At 41.3% G+C, this 15,004-nt stretch overlaps 1 protein-coding gene across 8 annotated transcripts in view; it reads right to left on the bottom strand.

Moving 5' to 3' along the window:
- The window catches only part of PATJ (PATJ crumbs cell polarity complex component), a 294,202-nt gene that overhangs the window by 21,584 nt on the left and 257,614 nt on the right, over positions 1-15,004 (bottom strand). For all 8 annotated transcript variants that reach the window (XM_061633245.1, XM_061633242.1, XM_061633249.1 and 5 more), the window contains 6 exons: positions 10,288-10,481; positions 7,733-7,880; positions 7,309-7,395; positions 5,666-5,783; positions 4,528-4,568; positions 1,617-1,739 (listed from right to left, as the gene is read on the bottom strand). In XM_061633245.1, coding sequence (XP_061489229.1) covers positions 1,617-1,739; positions 4,528-4,568; positions 5,666-5,783; positions 7,309-7,395; positions 7,733-7,880; positions 10,288-10,481 — 711 coding nt within the window. The remainder of the gene's footprint in view (positions 1-1,616; positions 1,740-4,527; positions 4,569-5,665; positions 5,784-7,308; positions 7,396-7,732; positions 7,881-10,287; positions 10,482-15,004) is intronic.

Raw genomic sequence — 15,004 nt, 5'->3', positions numbered from 1 at the left:
TACTTGGAAGATACAAATCACCAGGAACAGATAGCATACCAATAGAGTTGCTATAAGCTATTGAGACTGAATCTGTCCAAATTTTGACAAAAATTTGTCAAGAAATATGGACATTGAACTTGTCAAGGATTATCAATACCTTGGCACAGTCATTAACCAAAATGGAGACAATAGTCAACAAATCAGAAGAAGGCTAGGACTGGGGAGGGCAGCTATGAGAGAACTAGAAAATGTCTTCAAATGCAAAGATGTATCACTGAACACTCAAGTCAGGATCATTCAGACCATGGTATTCCCAGTCTCTATATGTGGATGTGAAAGTTGGACATTGAAAAAAGCAGATAAGAGAAAAATCAACTCATTTGAAATGTGGTGTTGAAGGAGAGCTTTGTGCATACCATGGACTACGAAAACGACAAATAATTGGGTAATTAATTAAACCAGAACTATCACTAGAAGTTAAAATGATGAAGCTGAGGTTATCATACTTTGGACACATAATGAGAAGACAGGATTCATTAAATAATACTGGGAAAAACAGAAGGGAGTAGAAAAAGAGGAAGGCCAAAAAGAGATGGATTGATTCCATAAAGGAAGCCACAGACCTAAACTTACAAGATCTGAACAGGGTGGTTCATGACAGATGCTCTTGGAGGTCACTGATTCATAGGGTCGCCAGAAGTCGTAATTGACTTGAAGGCACATAACACAACAACAACAACATGATAGAAATTGTTACCTGGAACCTATAGCTATATCTGAGAATGTCCCAGGTCACAGTGTATGTTCTCTATGTAAATGCTTCACTGAGAAAGTAAAAAAACTTTGTTTTGAGAATATTTTAAGTGTCTGAACATTCCTAGATTATCAAATTCTTAAATAGAAGTAATATTTCTTAGGGTTAGGTAGATGTGAGGGTGTACAGAGGACACACAGTAGCCCTGTTTGCACATCACATTAACCTAGAATTTAAAACTATGATTTAATGTGAATGGAACAAGTTGAGAATTCAAATGTAGTAACCCAAGAATAAATCTGGGTTACTGCTCATGCTTTCTTTGAAGAATACAAACCACAAACCCAGGTTTAGATGGCACAACAAGCCAGATTCTGGCTTGTTTTGTCTGCAGCAGGAGCAGGAAAAGAGTACTGTGAGTTTTGAGCAGTGTGCACATGGCTTGTTCACATGAAATCATAGTTTGTTTTAAAATATGGTTTAATGTGAAGCACAAACCAGGCCAGTGAACTGAGTACGTTTATCCGTACAAGGCAATCCATATTCATTTTAAGTAAATACACAGACGTGGTTTATGTTCTTCCAGGCTACTCGCTCTGCTGAAGTGGCAGATTACATAACACAACTCATACCCTTGGTTCCAGATATCACAGTACATTAAAAGGCAATTTTCTATTATTACTGTTATGCAATCACTCATAGTAGTCGACACAGGTGGTAGTGTTATTCAGAAGTGAGAAAGAAGCACATCTTACAATTGGAAATAGAAGTGGAAATATCAATTGGAGTATTTCCAACAAGATACAACCCTTGCAATCTTCTTTGGGGAGAATAAAAGCAGCATCAAGAAAATATAGGTAACATCCTCCCTTTCACTTACTTTGAGTTTGTGTGTACGGGCAGCTACTCCACTGGCTTGAATCATGGCAATGAAGATTGGAATATCTCCCAATGGACTCCCTTTGCCACCAGCTATACTGATACCAAGAGCATCATTTGGACCCTTAAATAGAGAAATAACTGTGTTGTCATCATTCAAAAATATATGCACCAAAGATAGGCCTCATAATACATAAAACCAAGCAAGACTATGTTATAAAATTTCAAGCAACTTCCTATGCTTCAATATTGATTTAGCAATAACTAAATACAAGAGGAAATCCTTATGTATGCATGAAGAGCATGTTCATTTGCAGAAGAAAAGGGAAACCTACAGTCAGTCATTTCGCATGGGATTCATACTGATCCAATCTGCAAGGGTAGTATCCAATGCTAGACCTACTCAGAATAGAATCACAGAATAGTAGAGTTGGGAGGGGCCTGTAAGCCATCGAGTCCAACCCCCTGCTCAATTCAGAAATCTAACTTAAAGCATACCTGAGAGGTGGCTGTCCAGCTATTTCTTGAATGCCTTCAGCGTTAGAGAGCCCACTAACTCCCTAGAAGATAGGAGGTTTTTCTTGATGTTCAGCCAAAATATGGCTTCCTGTAACTTGAGCCCATTAGTCCACGTCCTGTACTTTGGGATGATCGAGAAGAGATCCTGGCCCTCCTCTCTGTGACAACCTTTTAAGTACTTGAAGAGTGCTATAATTTCTCCCCTCAGTCTTCTCTTCTCAAGGCTAAACATGCCCAGTTCTTTCAGTCTCTCCTCATAGGGCTTTGTTTCCAGTCCCCTGATCATCCTTGTTGCCCTCTGAACCTGTTCCAGTTTGTCTGCATCCTTCTTAAAATGCGATGTACAGAACTGGATGTACTGGTCAAGATGTGGCATAACCAGTGCACATAGAGGGGAACTAGTACTTCACATGATTTTACTTCTGTTGAGGCAGCCTAAAATAGCATTTGCCTTTTTTGCAGCTACATCACACTCTTCGCTCAAATTCAGTGTGTGATAAACAATCATTCCAAGATCCTTCTCAGTTGTAGTATTGCTGAGTCACATATCCCCCATTTTATAACCGTATATTTGGTTACTTTTTCCTAGGTGTAGAACTTTGCACTTATCTCTGTTAAATGTCATTCTGTTGTTTTCAGCCCAGTACTCCACGCTATCAAGATCACTTTGAATTTTGTTTCTGTCTTCCAGGTATTATATATCCCTCCTAATTTTTGTATCATCTGCAAATTTAATAAGCATTCCTTGCAGCTCCTCATCTAAGTGATTAATAAAAATGTTGAAGAGCACAGGTCCCAGGACTAAGCCCTGATGTACCTCACTCATTGCCTTCCCCCCAGTTTGAGAAGGAACCATTGATAGCCACTCTGAGTACGATTCTGTAAGCCAAATGTGGATCCACCTGATTCTATCCAGTTGTTCTATCCAGCCCACATTTAGCTGGCTTGCTGATCAGAATATCATGGGGCAGTTTGTCAAAAAGTTTGTTGAAGTGGAGACATATTATGTCCACAGTATTCCTGGAGGAATTTGTTCTTGACAAATCCATGTTGACTTCTAGTAATTAGTGCATTGTTTTCAAGCTTCTGTGGGTCTACTCTGAGTAGGATTTAATTTAATATAACCCATAGCCACACACAGGACCCTTATGGTTGTAGCCAGTGTTGGTTAAACTCAGTGTAGACCCACTGAAATTAATAAAACTAAGTTAGTTATGAACATTGCCCTTTCCCAACCTTTGGGTCCCCAGATGTTGCTGGACTACAGTCCCCATAGTTTCTGACCATTTGGCCATGCTGGCTGGGGGTGATGGGAGTTGTAATCCAGCAACATCTGGGGACCCAAAGGTTGGGAAAGGGTTGCACTTTACTTCTACTCTGAGTAGGACCAGCATTGGATACAATCCTTATTTTGGTACCAACTCACACACATGATTTCCAGTATGCACATATGTAAAGTTGAGGCAAGGTGATGGCAGGAAAATGAGGCATGCTTTGGAAAAAATTTTGCACAAGACACAATAAATAAAGCTATAACATCTAACCAGTTAACATCCATTAGGTATTAATATGCTTTTACTAGAGATGGACAAACAGGCTAACTCCATTTTTTGTCCCAAGCTCACATGTAACTTAAAGTAAGTCCATTACATCCTGTTTCCATGCAGAATTTTAATTTTTTAAAAAACAAATGCAGGTACTTATGAGGGCATCTGAGGGATGCCCTTTAATATTTTCTCTCTTGCTTAACAGTCTAAAGCTGTTTTAAAGGGTGGTGGCTACCATTTCTGGTAAAAATCCTTTTTTATTTTCGTGCTGCCACTTCCTGTGTATATACACAGGGAAAAGTAGCTGCTCTCATGTACTGATAGGGACAGCCATCCTTTCTCTGTACAATATCCTTGTGACTACCGGGGCACTGTATGGAAAAAAAGTAGGATGCCCCCATCAGTATATGGAGGCAGCCATCTCCCCCTCCTTCCCCATACAATTACCCAGGAAGTTAGGTCATGTCATGACATGCAACTGTTCTCTGGAGCATTCACAAAGCATTGTTACCCTGTGCAACAGGAGCAACTACAGAGCACAGGGTCTAGCAGGTTTAAGCTGTTAAAAAAGAAACAAAACATTTCTGGGAAAAACTGCTCTCAGACCATATAATCAAAATGTAAGCAATCACACCATGCTGAGGAAAGGTGAGTAGACCTGTGGACTAAACCACAATTCTATCTTTTATTTAAAGCATGTGTTCAAAACGTACAAATTAGGAAAGTTTGTTTCAAATGTGAAGCAAAATCTCCTTCATCCCTAACTTTTACACGTTCTCTTATGTAGCACCTTTAACTTGAAGTAAGAGCAAAATGCTTTGAAAAGGTAAGGAAAAAATCACTCACTCTTGTTATTTCCACAGTCCTTGGGCTCATATCTACTCCAACTAATAAAGAAATGAACAATTAGTTTCTGTAATTAAGAGATAATGCCATCAGGAAATTATGGTCCCTGCTTGCCTTTTGAAAAATAATCACTGAGCAAAAAGCTTGTTTATGCCAGACCAAGACATGTATTATGCAACTAGAGGAGCTTACAGTCTGCGTCTCTAAACATGGAGGTGAAGAACCCATTATTCATTGGGGTGTGTTCAAATGTGTACCCCTCTATGAAACATTAACACATGATTTAAAACAGACACAAGGTGACTGCTGCATATCTTTGCCCAGAGCTAATATGACATGATATTCATTTCCTTTATTAAATGTTTGCTCTATTAGGTTTATTGAGGATGGCATAAATACTGTGGATATACACCTACCACATTTCGATTTGGACCTTGATTAGCTATAACTTTTTTTGACAGAAGTACATGAAATTTGCAAGCAGTGACTCATTCAGTGGATATAGCCTGCCAAATTACAGGCAAGTAGATCTAGATTTTTTTGTCCAAACTGAATCTTGTGGTCAGTGCACACCACTAATACCCAAAATGTGCATAGCAAGAATGAATTGTTGATATATGAAGAAAAGACCATATAGCTGGAAATTAAGGTCTCGTCATGATTTTTCTTCAGCATTTAGTAATGGGTTGGATATGCCAAGGCACGTTACAAATTAAGTAGTTTATTGCATCCTGAACCTTAGTAGGTAACAGCCAAATTTGGCAGTTCCATGAAGTAGACTGAAAATAAAAAGGATCTGGACTACTTCAAATGGAGGATAATATTAGAGCTAGTAATTAGCAAATTAGAATCTCCTAATCATTTGCTCCACATTTCACAGCCAGTTAACAGCCTCCTTAACAGATCATTATTCTGCTGGTTACTTAAACCTAAAACTTTCTGGCTGAGAGTTTGCTTCTTCTGAATCAGTTCTCTTTTGTTGGACAATTCCACATGCAGGTATTATTGCCAAGTATTGCTTCCTTGCTAGACACAGAAGTAAACAGATACAAGTTATATGAGTGAACACAGTAAGATAAGCACTGAATGTTCAGTGTAATCTGTTAGGTTGTATTGGTTTGCATGTTTTGTCCCATACCTGAGTTTCTGTGAGAGGAATCAGCAGATGACCTCTTAGTGCTGACAAAATTCTGTAAAGTGGAAATAACTGGAGCAAAGGTAGGGTGTAAGTGACTATGAACACTGTGCTGGCTTATCTGAAAAACAAAGGGAAAGTGGTAAGGTTGATGGGAGAAACTAAGTTATAATTTGCACCTGCAGAAACATCCAAACAGATTTCAAATGCAATCCCACATACAATGTATTACAAAAATCCAAAAGGGAAGTTACCAAAGTTTTTCTTATCCATTATCCATCCATGGTAAATCTAAACAATTCATAAATAAGACCTGCAACTTGCTCCCCTCATCATCCCACTGGATAATAACTCCTAGAAGTATTGACAAGTTGTGCTATTAAGAACTCTCTCTAGCTATTGGTGCTGATGATAAACAGAGATGTAGGGTGGATTGTTGGAAACATTTGTTTTTCTTTTATATATAGATGTCCAAATATCTGTTTTTAAAAAAAGGTTCAAAGAGGTTGGATAGATGGACAGACAGCACAATTCTGTTTGGCCTATTAACTAGCCCAAGTAAGGAGAGCTTATATACAACATTTCAGGGAAAGCGCTGACAGGCTAGGACTCCTATGTATTCTAGACAGTGAAAGCATTTTCCTGAAACATTTCCTTTATCCATCAATATCTGGTGCCCAGCTGCCAAATTTCAGCTGTGCAAGTTTGTGTGTGTAAAAAAACCGAAAACCTCCTCTAGCTAAATATATTTTCAGGCCACAGAGTGCTAATGAAATTTCTGTAGAATCTGGGTTAGTGCTCCTCAGGGTGCGTGGAGAATTCATTAGCAGTAGATGGCAGCTCTCTAGAGTTCGTTTCAGACTAGCAGGGAATAAGACAAAGAAATAATACACATGTGGAGTGGGAAAGGAGCAGGGCAATGGTTCAGGTGAACCAAGCACTGAATGTGCATCGCATCTTGGCACCTGCATGTCTGCAACAGAAGGGCATACAGACTGGAAAATGACAGCAAGTGGGACAGGGATTGGTGATAAATGACTTAGCTAACAATCTCCATGCTCTCCTGTGAAAATCCTAGTGATTGCTGGCTAGCTTTCTAAAGTAAGAACACAAAACATCCTTTCCCTCATTAATGGCACATGTTATTGCATAAGGTTGATATATAATCACTTGTTTTAATGGTTTCCCACATATCTTATTGTTGAAAGCTTGTTAGGCACCTTGGAGGGTCCAGGAGGACTAAAAGGCAAGAAATAAAAAGAAAATCTATTCTATGAAACTGTGCAACTACTGATATAAAAATACATATACATAGTGAAATAGCCCATAAATTGTGAAGTAAGATGTTAGGCTTTTTTCTGTCACTTAAGATGGCTACGTTGTCCAATGCTTAACACACATTTTGGTTACCAAAAATATTGGACCATCTGGGTCATGGCTATAGCTGGACTATAAGCCCAACTTCTACAATCACAAGGAGAGTGCTGTTGTGCTCATGTTCTCCTTGCAGGCTTTCCATTGATGGGTCACTGACCTGATCTAGCAGACTTTTCTCATGTTCTTATGACAAGGCCAAATCATCACAGCCTTAGTTTAATAGCCTCAGTTCCACATATCTTATTAATGCACTGCCACCTGCCACTAACCTGGCTGTTTTGAGAAGTCTTCTGTGATGACAGCCAAGATCCAGCTTTCAGTCGTCCAATCTCTAGTTGCACAAGCCCTTGGGCACACTTTGGATGTGAAAAGAAACACACAACTTGCAATATTCACACCATGACGGAAATGTTTTTTTCTAGACATACATCCACAAAAAAATCACACCATTAAAAAAATCACAACCATTTCATAATGTAAAAAATCTAGTTCCTGGAAAAAAAGCTTATTTCCTCATATTCTTCACAAGGAATTCTTAAAAACAATGCTATCAATTCAAAAAATGGTGCTTAAAGTACATAAGTAGATGTCCTTTCCAGAAAAACAAAAGCCCATTTTCAAGTTCACAATATGTTTAGATAGCAGAAAGCTTACAAGCATGGTTTAGTACCCAAGAATATACTATGCACTCACCTTAAGAATTGTGGCAACTACCTCTTGTGAAGCATGTCTTACATCTTCTCCATTGACAGACAAGATCTGATCCCCTTGAATTAGTCTCCCATCAAGGTCAGCAGCTCCTCCTTTGACAACATCAGATATAAATACTCCACTTCCATTTCTAACAATGCAAGAAGCACATGCATTATTGCACTACCAACAATATTTTCTAAAAGAACTTGCACATATGTTCTTCTCTGCCACTCTGTGTTCTAATCTGTATTTCAAATCTAATTATGTTTTCAACTGGTTGCATTTCTGGATTTTGTGTGTGCTTTAATCTGATTTGATATGGCTTTATTGTATTACTGCTTATTATATTAGTGTGGACTGGTTATTTTCTACTGTGGACTTTATTGCTATTACCACCTTCGGCATTTTTATATTGAAAGATGGGATATTATTTAAATAAACAAACAACTATTATTAAAAGGTAATTATAAACCCTAGGCATACAGACATTTAGATCTTTTCAAGCCAGAACAAGCAAACCAACACAAATCCTGGCTTGAGTTGTAAGGAACAGCTACTTAGTGCTTAGCTCAGTCATTAGACCATATTTTGGTCTTAGAATGAAAATACTGACACATTCTCCTATGTCGCAAAATCATTATCATCATCAATGCACTCTCTCAGATTTTTTTTACAAGAAGTGTGGCGGCACCTACCCTGTGGAATTCCCTCCCTTTGAATATTAGGCAGGTGCCATCTCTGCTATCTTTTCGGCACCTTTTGAAGACTTTCCTCTTTCAACAAGCCTTTTAAGTTGAGACCTATCCCAGTCTGCATTTGTGTCAGAATTGTTTAATATGTTTTTTAATAATGTTTTTAACCCTTTTTTAAGGTTATTTTTTAAAAATGTTTTTAATGTTGTTTTGTTTTAATGTATTTTAAGATCTGTTTTTATGATGTTTTAAAGTGTTTTAGTGCTTTGTTTGCTGCCCTGGGCTCCTGCTGGGAGGAAGGGCAGGATATAAATTAAATAAATAAATAAAGTCAAACCAATGGCTATGTGACATAAAGTGGCTCTCTTTGCCTTGGCAACAAAAAAGATTAGGAAGAGAGAATTAGACAAAATTGCCATAAACTGCCTTGGAGATTCAGTGTTTTAAGTTGAAGCTGAGTTTGCCTATAGTAATTTAGCTGTATTACTTTGTAATGTTCAAAATATTTACTTTCTGTACTCTTGTATATTTTAATGTGTTATTATCATTATCACTTCTCCTACTACTACTACTACAACAACAAGAGGTTAATATTATTCATTTCATATTTGTACTGGGGGGTTGATGCTGAGTGTGCAACAGCTTGCCTAAGGCTGCCTTGTACATCTGAAGTTGAGGTGACATTTTTGAACAGTCTGGCTGGCAGCTGGCAGTACAACTACAGCAGCTCTCCGGTGCTAGGTTTGTCCTCTTAAATTTGAAAGGAAAATCAGACTTGGATATAATATATCTAATTAAGTGTTCCACTCTTTCTATCTGGAAAACAGCCAAAGCTCTAATTACCATTACAAATACTCCCCTTGGTCTGTGAAAGTTAGGGGCAACTGGAACAGGTTCAGAGGAGGGCAACACAGATGATTGGGGACTGGAAACAAGCCCTATGAGGAGAGACTGAAAGAACTGGGCACGTTTAGCCTTGAGAAGGGAAGACTGAGGGGCAATATGATAGCATTCTTCAAGTATGTGAAAGATTGTCAGAGGAGGGCTAGGATCTCTTCTTGGGTGCAAGACACGGAATAATGGACTCACGTTACAGGAAGCTGTATTTTGACTGAACATCAGGGGAAAAAATCCTAACTGTTAGAGCAGTATGACAATGGAACCAATTGCCTGGGGAGGTGGTGGGCAACACTGAAAGCATTCAAGAGGCAGCTGGACAGCCACCTGTTGGGTATGCTTAATTTGGATTCCTGCATTGAGCAGGGGGTTGGCCTTGATGGCCTTATAGGCCCCTTCCAACTCTACTATTCTATGATTCTATGAAGCCAGGGTTGGTGCTATGTCAGTGCTTAATGAGATATATGCTGTTAAATTCTAAACTTTTTAGTTCTGACATCTTTTAAAGCCTAAATTTTAAAGATTTCGTTCATTTTATGCTCAGTCAGATTGTTGCAAAACTCATTCCTATGTATGCTGATTCACTAATGCTTGACTTCCTTTATCTTCCTAATTTGTGTGTTATCTCTTAGCTGGACAGATATTTGCCCCTTGCCTGGCTGCCTCATGTCTTGTTTTCTTCTCTTCGTCTTGCATCTGTCAACCTTGCTCCCCAACTCTGCAATATAGCCTGCCACTATTAACATCAGCCAGTCTTTCCAACCCAAATGAAAGTATATAGGACAGTGGCCTGTCAAATGGGGTTGTGTCCAGGCATTTCACCTCAGCCTAGGACAAATCATATCAATTTTATAAGGAATGCCATGGTGCTGTAATGACCTCTATTACTACATAAATGTTCCATGCAGAACTTTTATTTATTTATTTTATTTAACAAAAATGCTTGATTGTAATAAAACCTCTCACCGTTTTCCAACAATGCTTAGCCCTAAGCCTCTGCCCATTTTCCTTTGAAGGTCTACGTGGAAAATCTCCAAATTCTCTTCATCTTTATAATGAGCTTCATCTCTATATACAACTAACTGTACTTTCTGAGGAGTCTGTCTCAAGGCTGTTATAGCGTCTTCATGGCTAGCATTCCTCAAGTCTATGCCATTAACCTGTAATAAAACAGACTCATATTATATACCCACAATACTGTTTACTTACTGGATTTTAATTAGTAATCTAGTAAAATAATACTTCAGAATAAATCAGCATTTTTATTGTTAATGGAATGGAGTGATATACAGTAGGAAGCTTTCAGCTGAAAAAAGGTCATGACAACAGTAGTGTTTCATACCCAGAATTATGTAGCCAGAAGATATAAGTCCCAGTGAAAAAAGACATTTAATCTTACCGTAAAATGGTTTTCTCTGTGCATGTCAAAAGCTGATCTCAGGTGGGTACGCTAGCTCCACCTAGTGGTTGAAGGCAGAAGAGTGCTAATGGATTTTTTTACAAGGACTTCCTGCTCTGTGCAGCTCCTTACTTCAGTTCTTGATAACAAGCCAACCAAGAAGAAGAAAACACAATAGGAACCACAGAAACAAAAACAGTAGACAACAGCAGTCATACGCTCTCTGCTGTAGGCCTAAAATGAAAAAACAGTGATGGCAGCCCAGCTCTCCTAGGCAGTGGCCCTGACATCAGCTTTTGACATGCACCGAGAAAACTATTTTACGGTAAGACCAAATGTCTTTTCTCCTGTGCATGGAAAAGCTGATCTCAGGTGGGGCATACCAAAGCTGACCCCTGTAGGGTGGGAATATCACTGGGCTGAGTATACTATTGATCTGGGAGAATGTGCTTTTGCACTCTCCTCCCAAAGGCTGCCTCTGCTGAGTCATATGTGTTAATCTTATAGTGCTTAATAAATGTATTAGGTGTGGCCCAAGTAGCTGCTCTACAAATCTCTATGAGAGATGCATGGTGTGAAAATGCTGCTGATGTGGCTGCTGCCCTTGTTGAGTGGGCCACTATCCTGGCCAGCCAGGTCCACCTAGCGAGTGTGGATGAAGACACCTTTTTCCCTAAGTACGCTGGGTGAAAGGACACAAATTATGTCTGTCTGTCACAGGTGTTTTGTTTTAGAGATATATACTTTCAGGGCTCTTCACACATCCAGCGAATGCCACGCTTTCTCTTTGGGGTGAATAGGATTAGGACAAAAGGAAGGAAGGACCAGCTCTTGCTGACAGTGGAAGGTAGACAGTACTTTAGGACGAAATAAAGGAATAGTATGTAGAACTAATCTATCCTTATGGAACACACAGAAATTCTTGTCGACAGAAAGGGCATTCAACTCAGACACTCTGTGGGCCGAAGTAATGGCCACAAGAAACAAGACCTTAAAGGATAGGAGACGTAGAGAAATTTGACCTAGGGGTTCAAAAGGGGGCTTTTGTAGGGCCATTAACACCTTGTGTAGATCCCAAGATGGGTAACGATGGATCGTAAGAGATGCTGATGATGTTGCCCCACGTAGAAAATGCTTGAGTAACGGGTGAGATCCCAGTGGTTTCTCTGGAGATGTAAACAGAACTGTCGAAAGGGCTGAAGCCTGACGTCTGAGAGTGTTTGGCCTAAGACCTAAAGATAAGCCATCTTGCAGGAAGCAGAGGATCTCGTTGATACCTGCTTTCCTTGGAATCAGACCCTTCTTTTGCACCCATGTCGAGAAGGCTTTCCATGTAGTCTCATATATTCTAATTGTAGAAGGGCATCTTGAGGCCATCATAGTTCCCACCACCTCACTTTAAGAGGTGTCGCCTCTCAATCTCCAGACATGAAGCGCCTACCATCCTGGGTCTGGGTGATAAAGCTGCCCCTGCGACAATAGGTCTTCCCTCAGGGGAATTTGCCACAGGGGATCGATGGACAGATCAAGGAGTTCCAGAAACCAGGGTCTTCTTGTACACCAAGGGGCTATCAGTAGAGCTGTTGCCCTTTTGGCCCGGATTTTTTGAAGTACCCTGGGAATGATCGGAATTGGTGGGAAGGCGCAGAGTTGTCCTTGAGGCTACTGGGACGTCAGAGCATCTATGCCTTCCGCCTCTGGAAAAAATCTTTTTACCTGGCAGTTGAGGTGGGTAGCACTTCGACTCTGCCAAAGTGTTTCACTATTTCCTGAAAGGCCAGTGGATGAAGCTTCCATTCTTCCTAATGTACCTTCTGTCTGCTGAGCCAATCCGCTTGGCGGTTGTCCTCCCCCTTCAGATACTCCGCGAGGATTGAGTCCACGTGTGTTTCTGCCCACTGAAACAGTATGGCAGCTTCCTTCTGTAGTTGTGGAGAGCGTGTGCCTCCCTGACGATTCAAATGAGATTTGGCCGATAGGTTGTCTGTCCTGACCAGCACCGCCCCCAACTGTATGATCCCTGCGAAGTGCCTCAGGGCCAGCCGAACTGCATGAAGTTCCAGGAGATTGATTGGAAGTGCTGAGTCCTGTGGTGACCATGTTCCTTGTATCATCTAACCATCACAAATGGCTCCCCAGCCTGTTAGTCTGACGTCTGAGGTGATCAGGGTCCCGGAACGGCACTCCCTTTAGTAGACTGGGTTAGTGTGTCCACCATAAGAGAGAGCGATGGACCACTGGTGACAGTGCCATCTTCCAGTGATGCCTGGCAGCAATGTCGCTTTGAAAGGGTAGAAGCAGCCACTGGAGTGGTCGAGAGTGGTGGCGGGTCCATAGGGTAGTTTGATAGGTTGAGACCATCAACCCCAAGATCCCTGCCAGATGCATAAGGTGCAACTTCAGAAGTTGTGTTACAGTTGTAATTATCTTGTCCACTCTGTCTTGTGCTAACAATATGACTGCTGCGAATCTGTGGTGGCCCCCAATTGTAATATACAGTGGGTTGGACAAAGCTGGCTCTTGGTCTGGTTGACGAGGAAGCCATGATCCTTCAGACATGCTAGGGTGATGTCTAGATCTTTTCCCAAGCCTTGTGGAGGGAAGCAGACCGGAGCAGAGAGTCGTCTAGGTAAGGAAAGACATGGAGCCCCTGCATCCTGAGGTGTGCCACCAGAGCAACCACAATCTTCGTGAATACTCTGGGGACAGAGTTGCTGTAAACCGCCCAGAGAGCTTCGGCTATGGGGCGGCATACAAGTGCAATAAATAAATAAATAAATAAAATAAATGAGAGGGCAAATAAGGATGGAATGGTCACTCAAATGATCTCCTATTGTCTCATTTCTTGGCAGAAGGCATAGCTTTCTTCTTTTCCTTTGATTTCAAGACTCCAGCTAGGGGGTCATCGCCAAAGAGTTTGCTACCCACATAAGGCTCAGAAGCAAGATTAGAGCGGGCTGCAGTATCGGCCCCCCAATGGTGTAACCACAGGGTCCTTCGAGTGAAGACGCTCACTGCTAATGACCTTGTGGAAAACTGCATGGCATCCATGGGTGCATCTGCCATAAAGGTCACTGCTCTCGCAATTTTTAGAAGAGGCTTCCAGGTGCAAGATGGATCCTGCTGCGGGCCATCCAATAGGTCCTCCAGCCATAGCAGGGATGCTCTTGCAAATACCAAGGAGGCTGCTGCTGCTTTGATGGAAAGCGCACTGGCCTCATGAACTCTCCTAAGACCTAGATCCAGCTTGTGCTCTGACACATCCATGAGGTGGGCATCCGAGTCCTTCTGGTTCAAGGACGGATTTAGTAAATTCACGATGGGAGCGTCCACCAATGGGACCTTGAATTGGTCCATGATGTGTTGTTCCAACGTATAGTATTTGTTGGCAGTAGCAACAGATTTCTTGAACTGTAGTGGGACATCAAATTCAGGCTTGATCACTTTAGGCAACAGTGATGGAAGTTTTAGCACCCTTGACTTGGGTTTCGGGTCTGGACACATTGCTGAAATTCTCGATGCTGAAGGAGCTGGAGGATTTTCCGGGGAATTTAAGTTAAGAGCTTCCATTGCCTTGCACAGGAGAGGAAGGAAATGAGCCTCCTGGAAAATCCTATTGGTTACTATCTCCTCTGACTCCGAATCTCCATTCCACTCTTCCTCATTGAGGACAATGAGCTTGTTGTCTGGATCCCCCGTTGCCTCCTCCGTAAGTTGCAGATACCTGCCTTGTGAGGCAGCATATGGGTCAGGTGATGTACTGCCTGGTGGTTGGAGTGCATTTGAAGAGGAGCAGACAGTAGTGAGGCCCTGCGCCACTTGCGCTCTTGAAGATGGTGGAGTGGGTGCTGCAGCTGGTGTGTCCTGTGTGGGCTGTTGCACAGTAGCTGCTGATGTAGAAAGATCTCTGGCTAGATCAATTAGAAGAGATTCTCTCAGCTGTTCCTTCAACTGTTGTAGTATGTGAGCTGATAGTTGCAGCTGTAGAGGTTGCGCATGAGAGCAGTGTGGGTTGTGCACCTCTCCTGAATTTGGAGCTCTTGACGCAAAGATGGGGAAACAATGGATGCTTCTCCCCTAGCCTCCTGAAATGCTTGGTGAGACGTAGCTGTCTCAAGGAAGCCTGTAAAATCCTCAGGAGAAGATGATGTAGAGTAAATCTCATCTAAAGTGGGCTGGAGTTGGGTGTCTTCCTCCTCAGACAGGGGTTCCTGGTCCCTCTGTGACCTGGAAATGGTACTATGAACATCCTTCCCAGCAGCTCCTTGTGGAATATCAGGCCGT

The sequence above is a fragment of the Rhineura floridana genome, chromosome 6 (assembly GCF_030035675.1).
Source record: "Rhineura floridana isolate rRhiFlo1 chromosome 6, rRhiFlo1.hap2, whole genome shotgun sequence".
In the NCBI taxonomy this organism is placed as follows: domain Eukaryota; kingdom Metazoa; phylum Chordata; class Lepidosauria; order Squamata; family Rhineuridae; genus Rhineura; species Rhineura floridana.
Note: the sequence above shows the minus strand (reverse complement) of the source record. Positions and strands in the feature narration are given on the sequence as shown.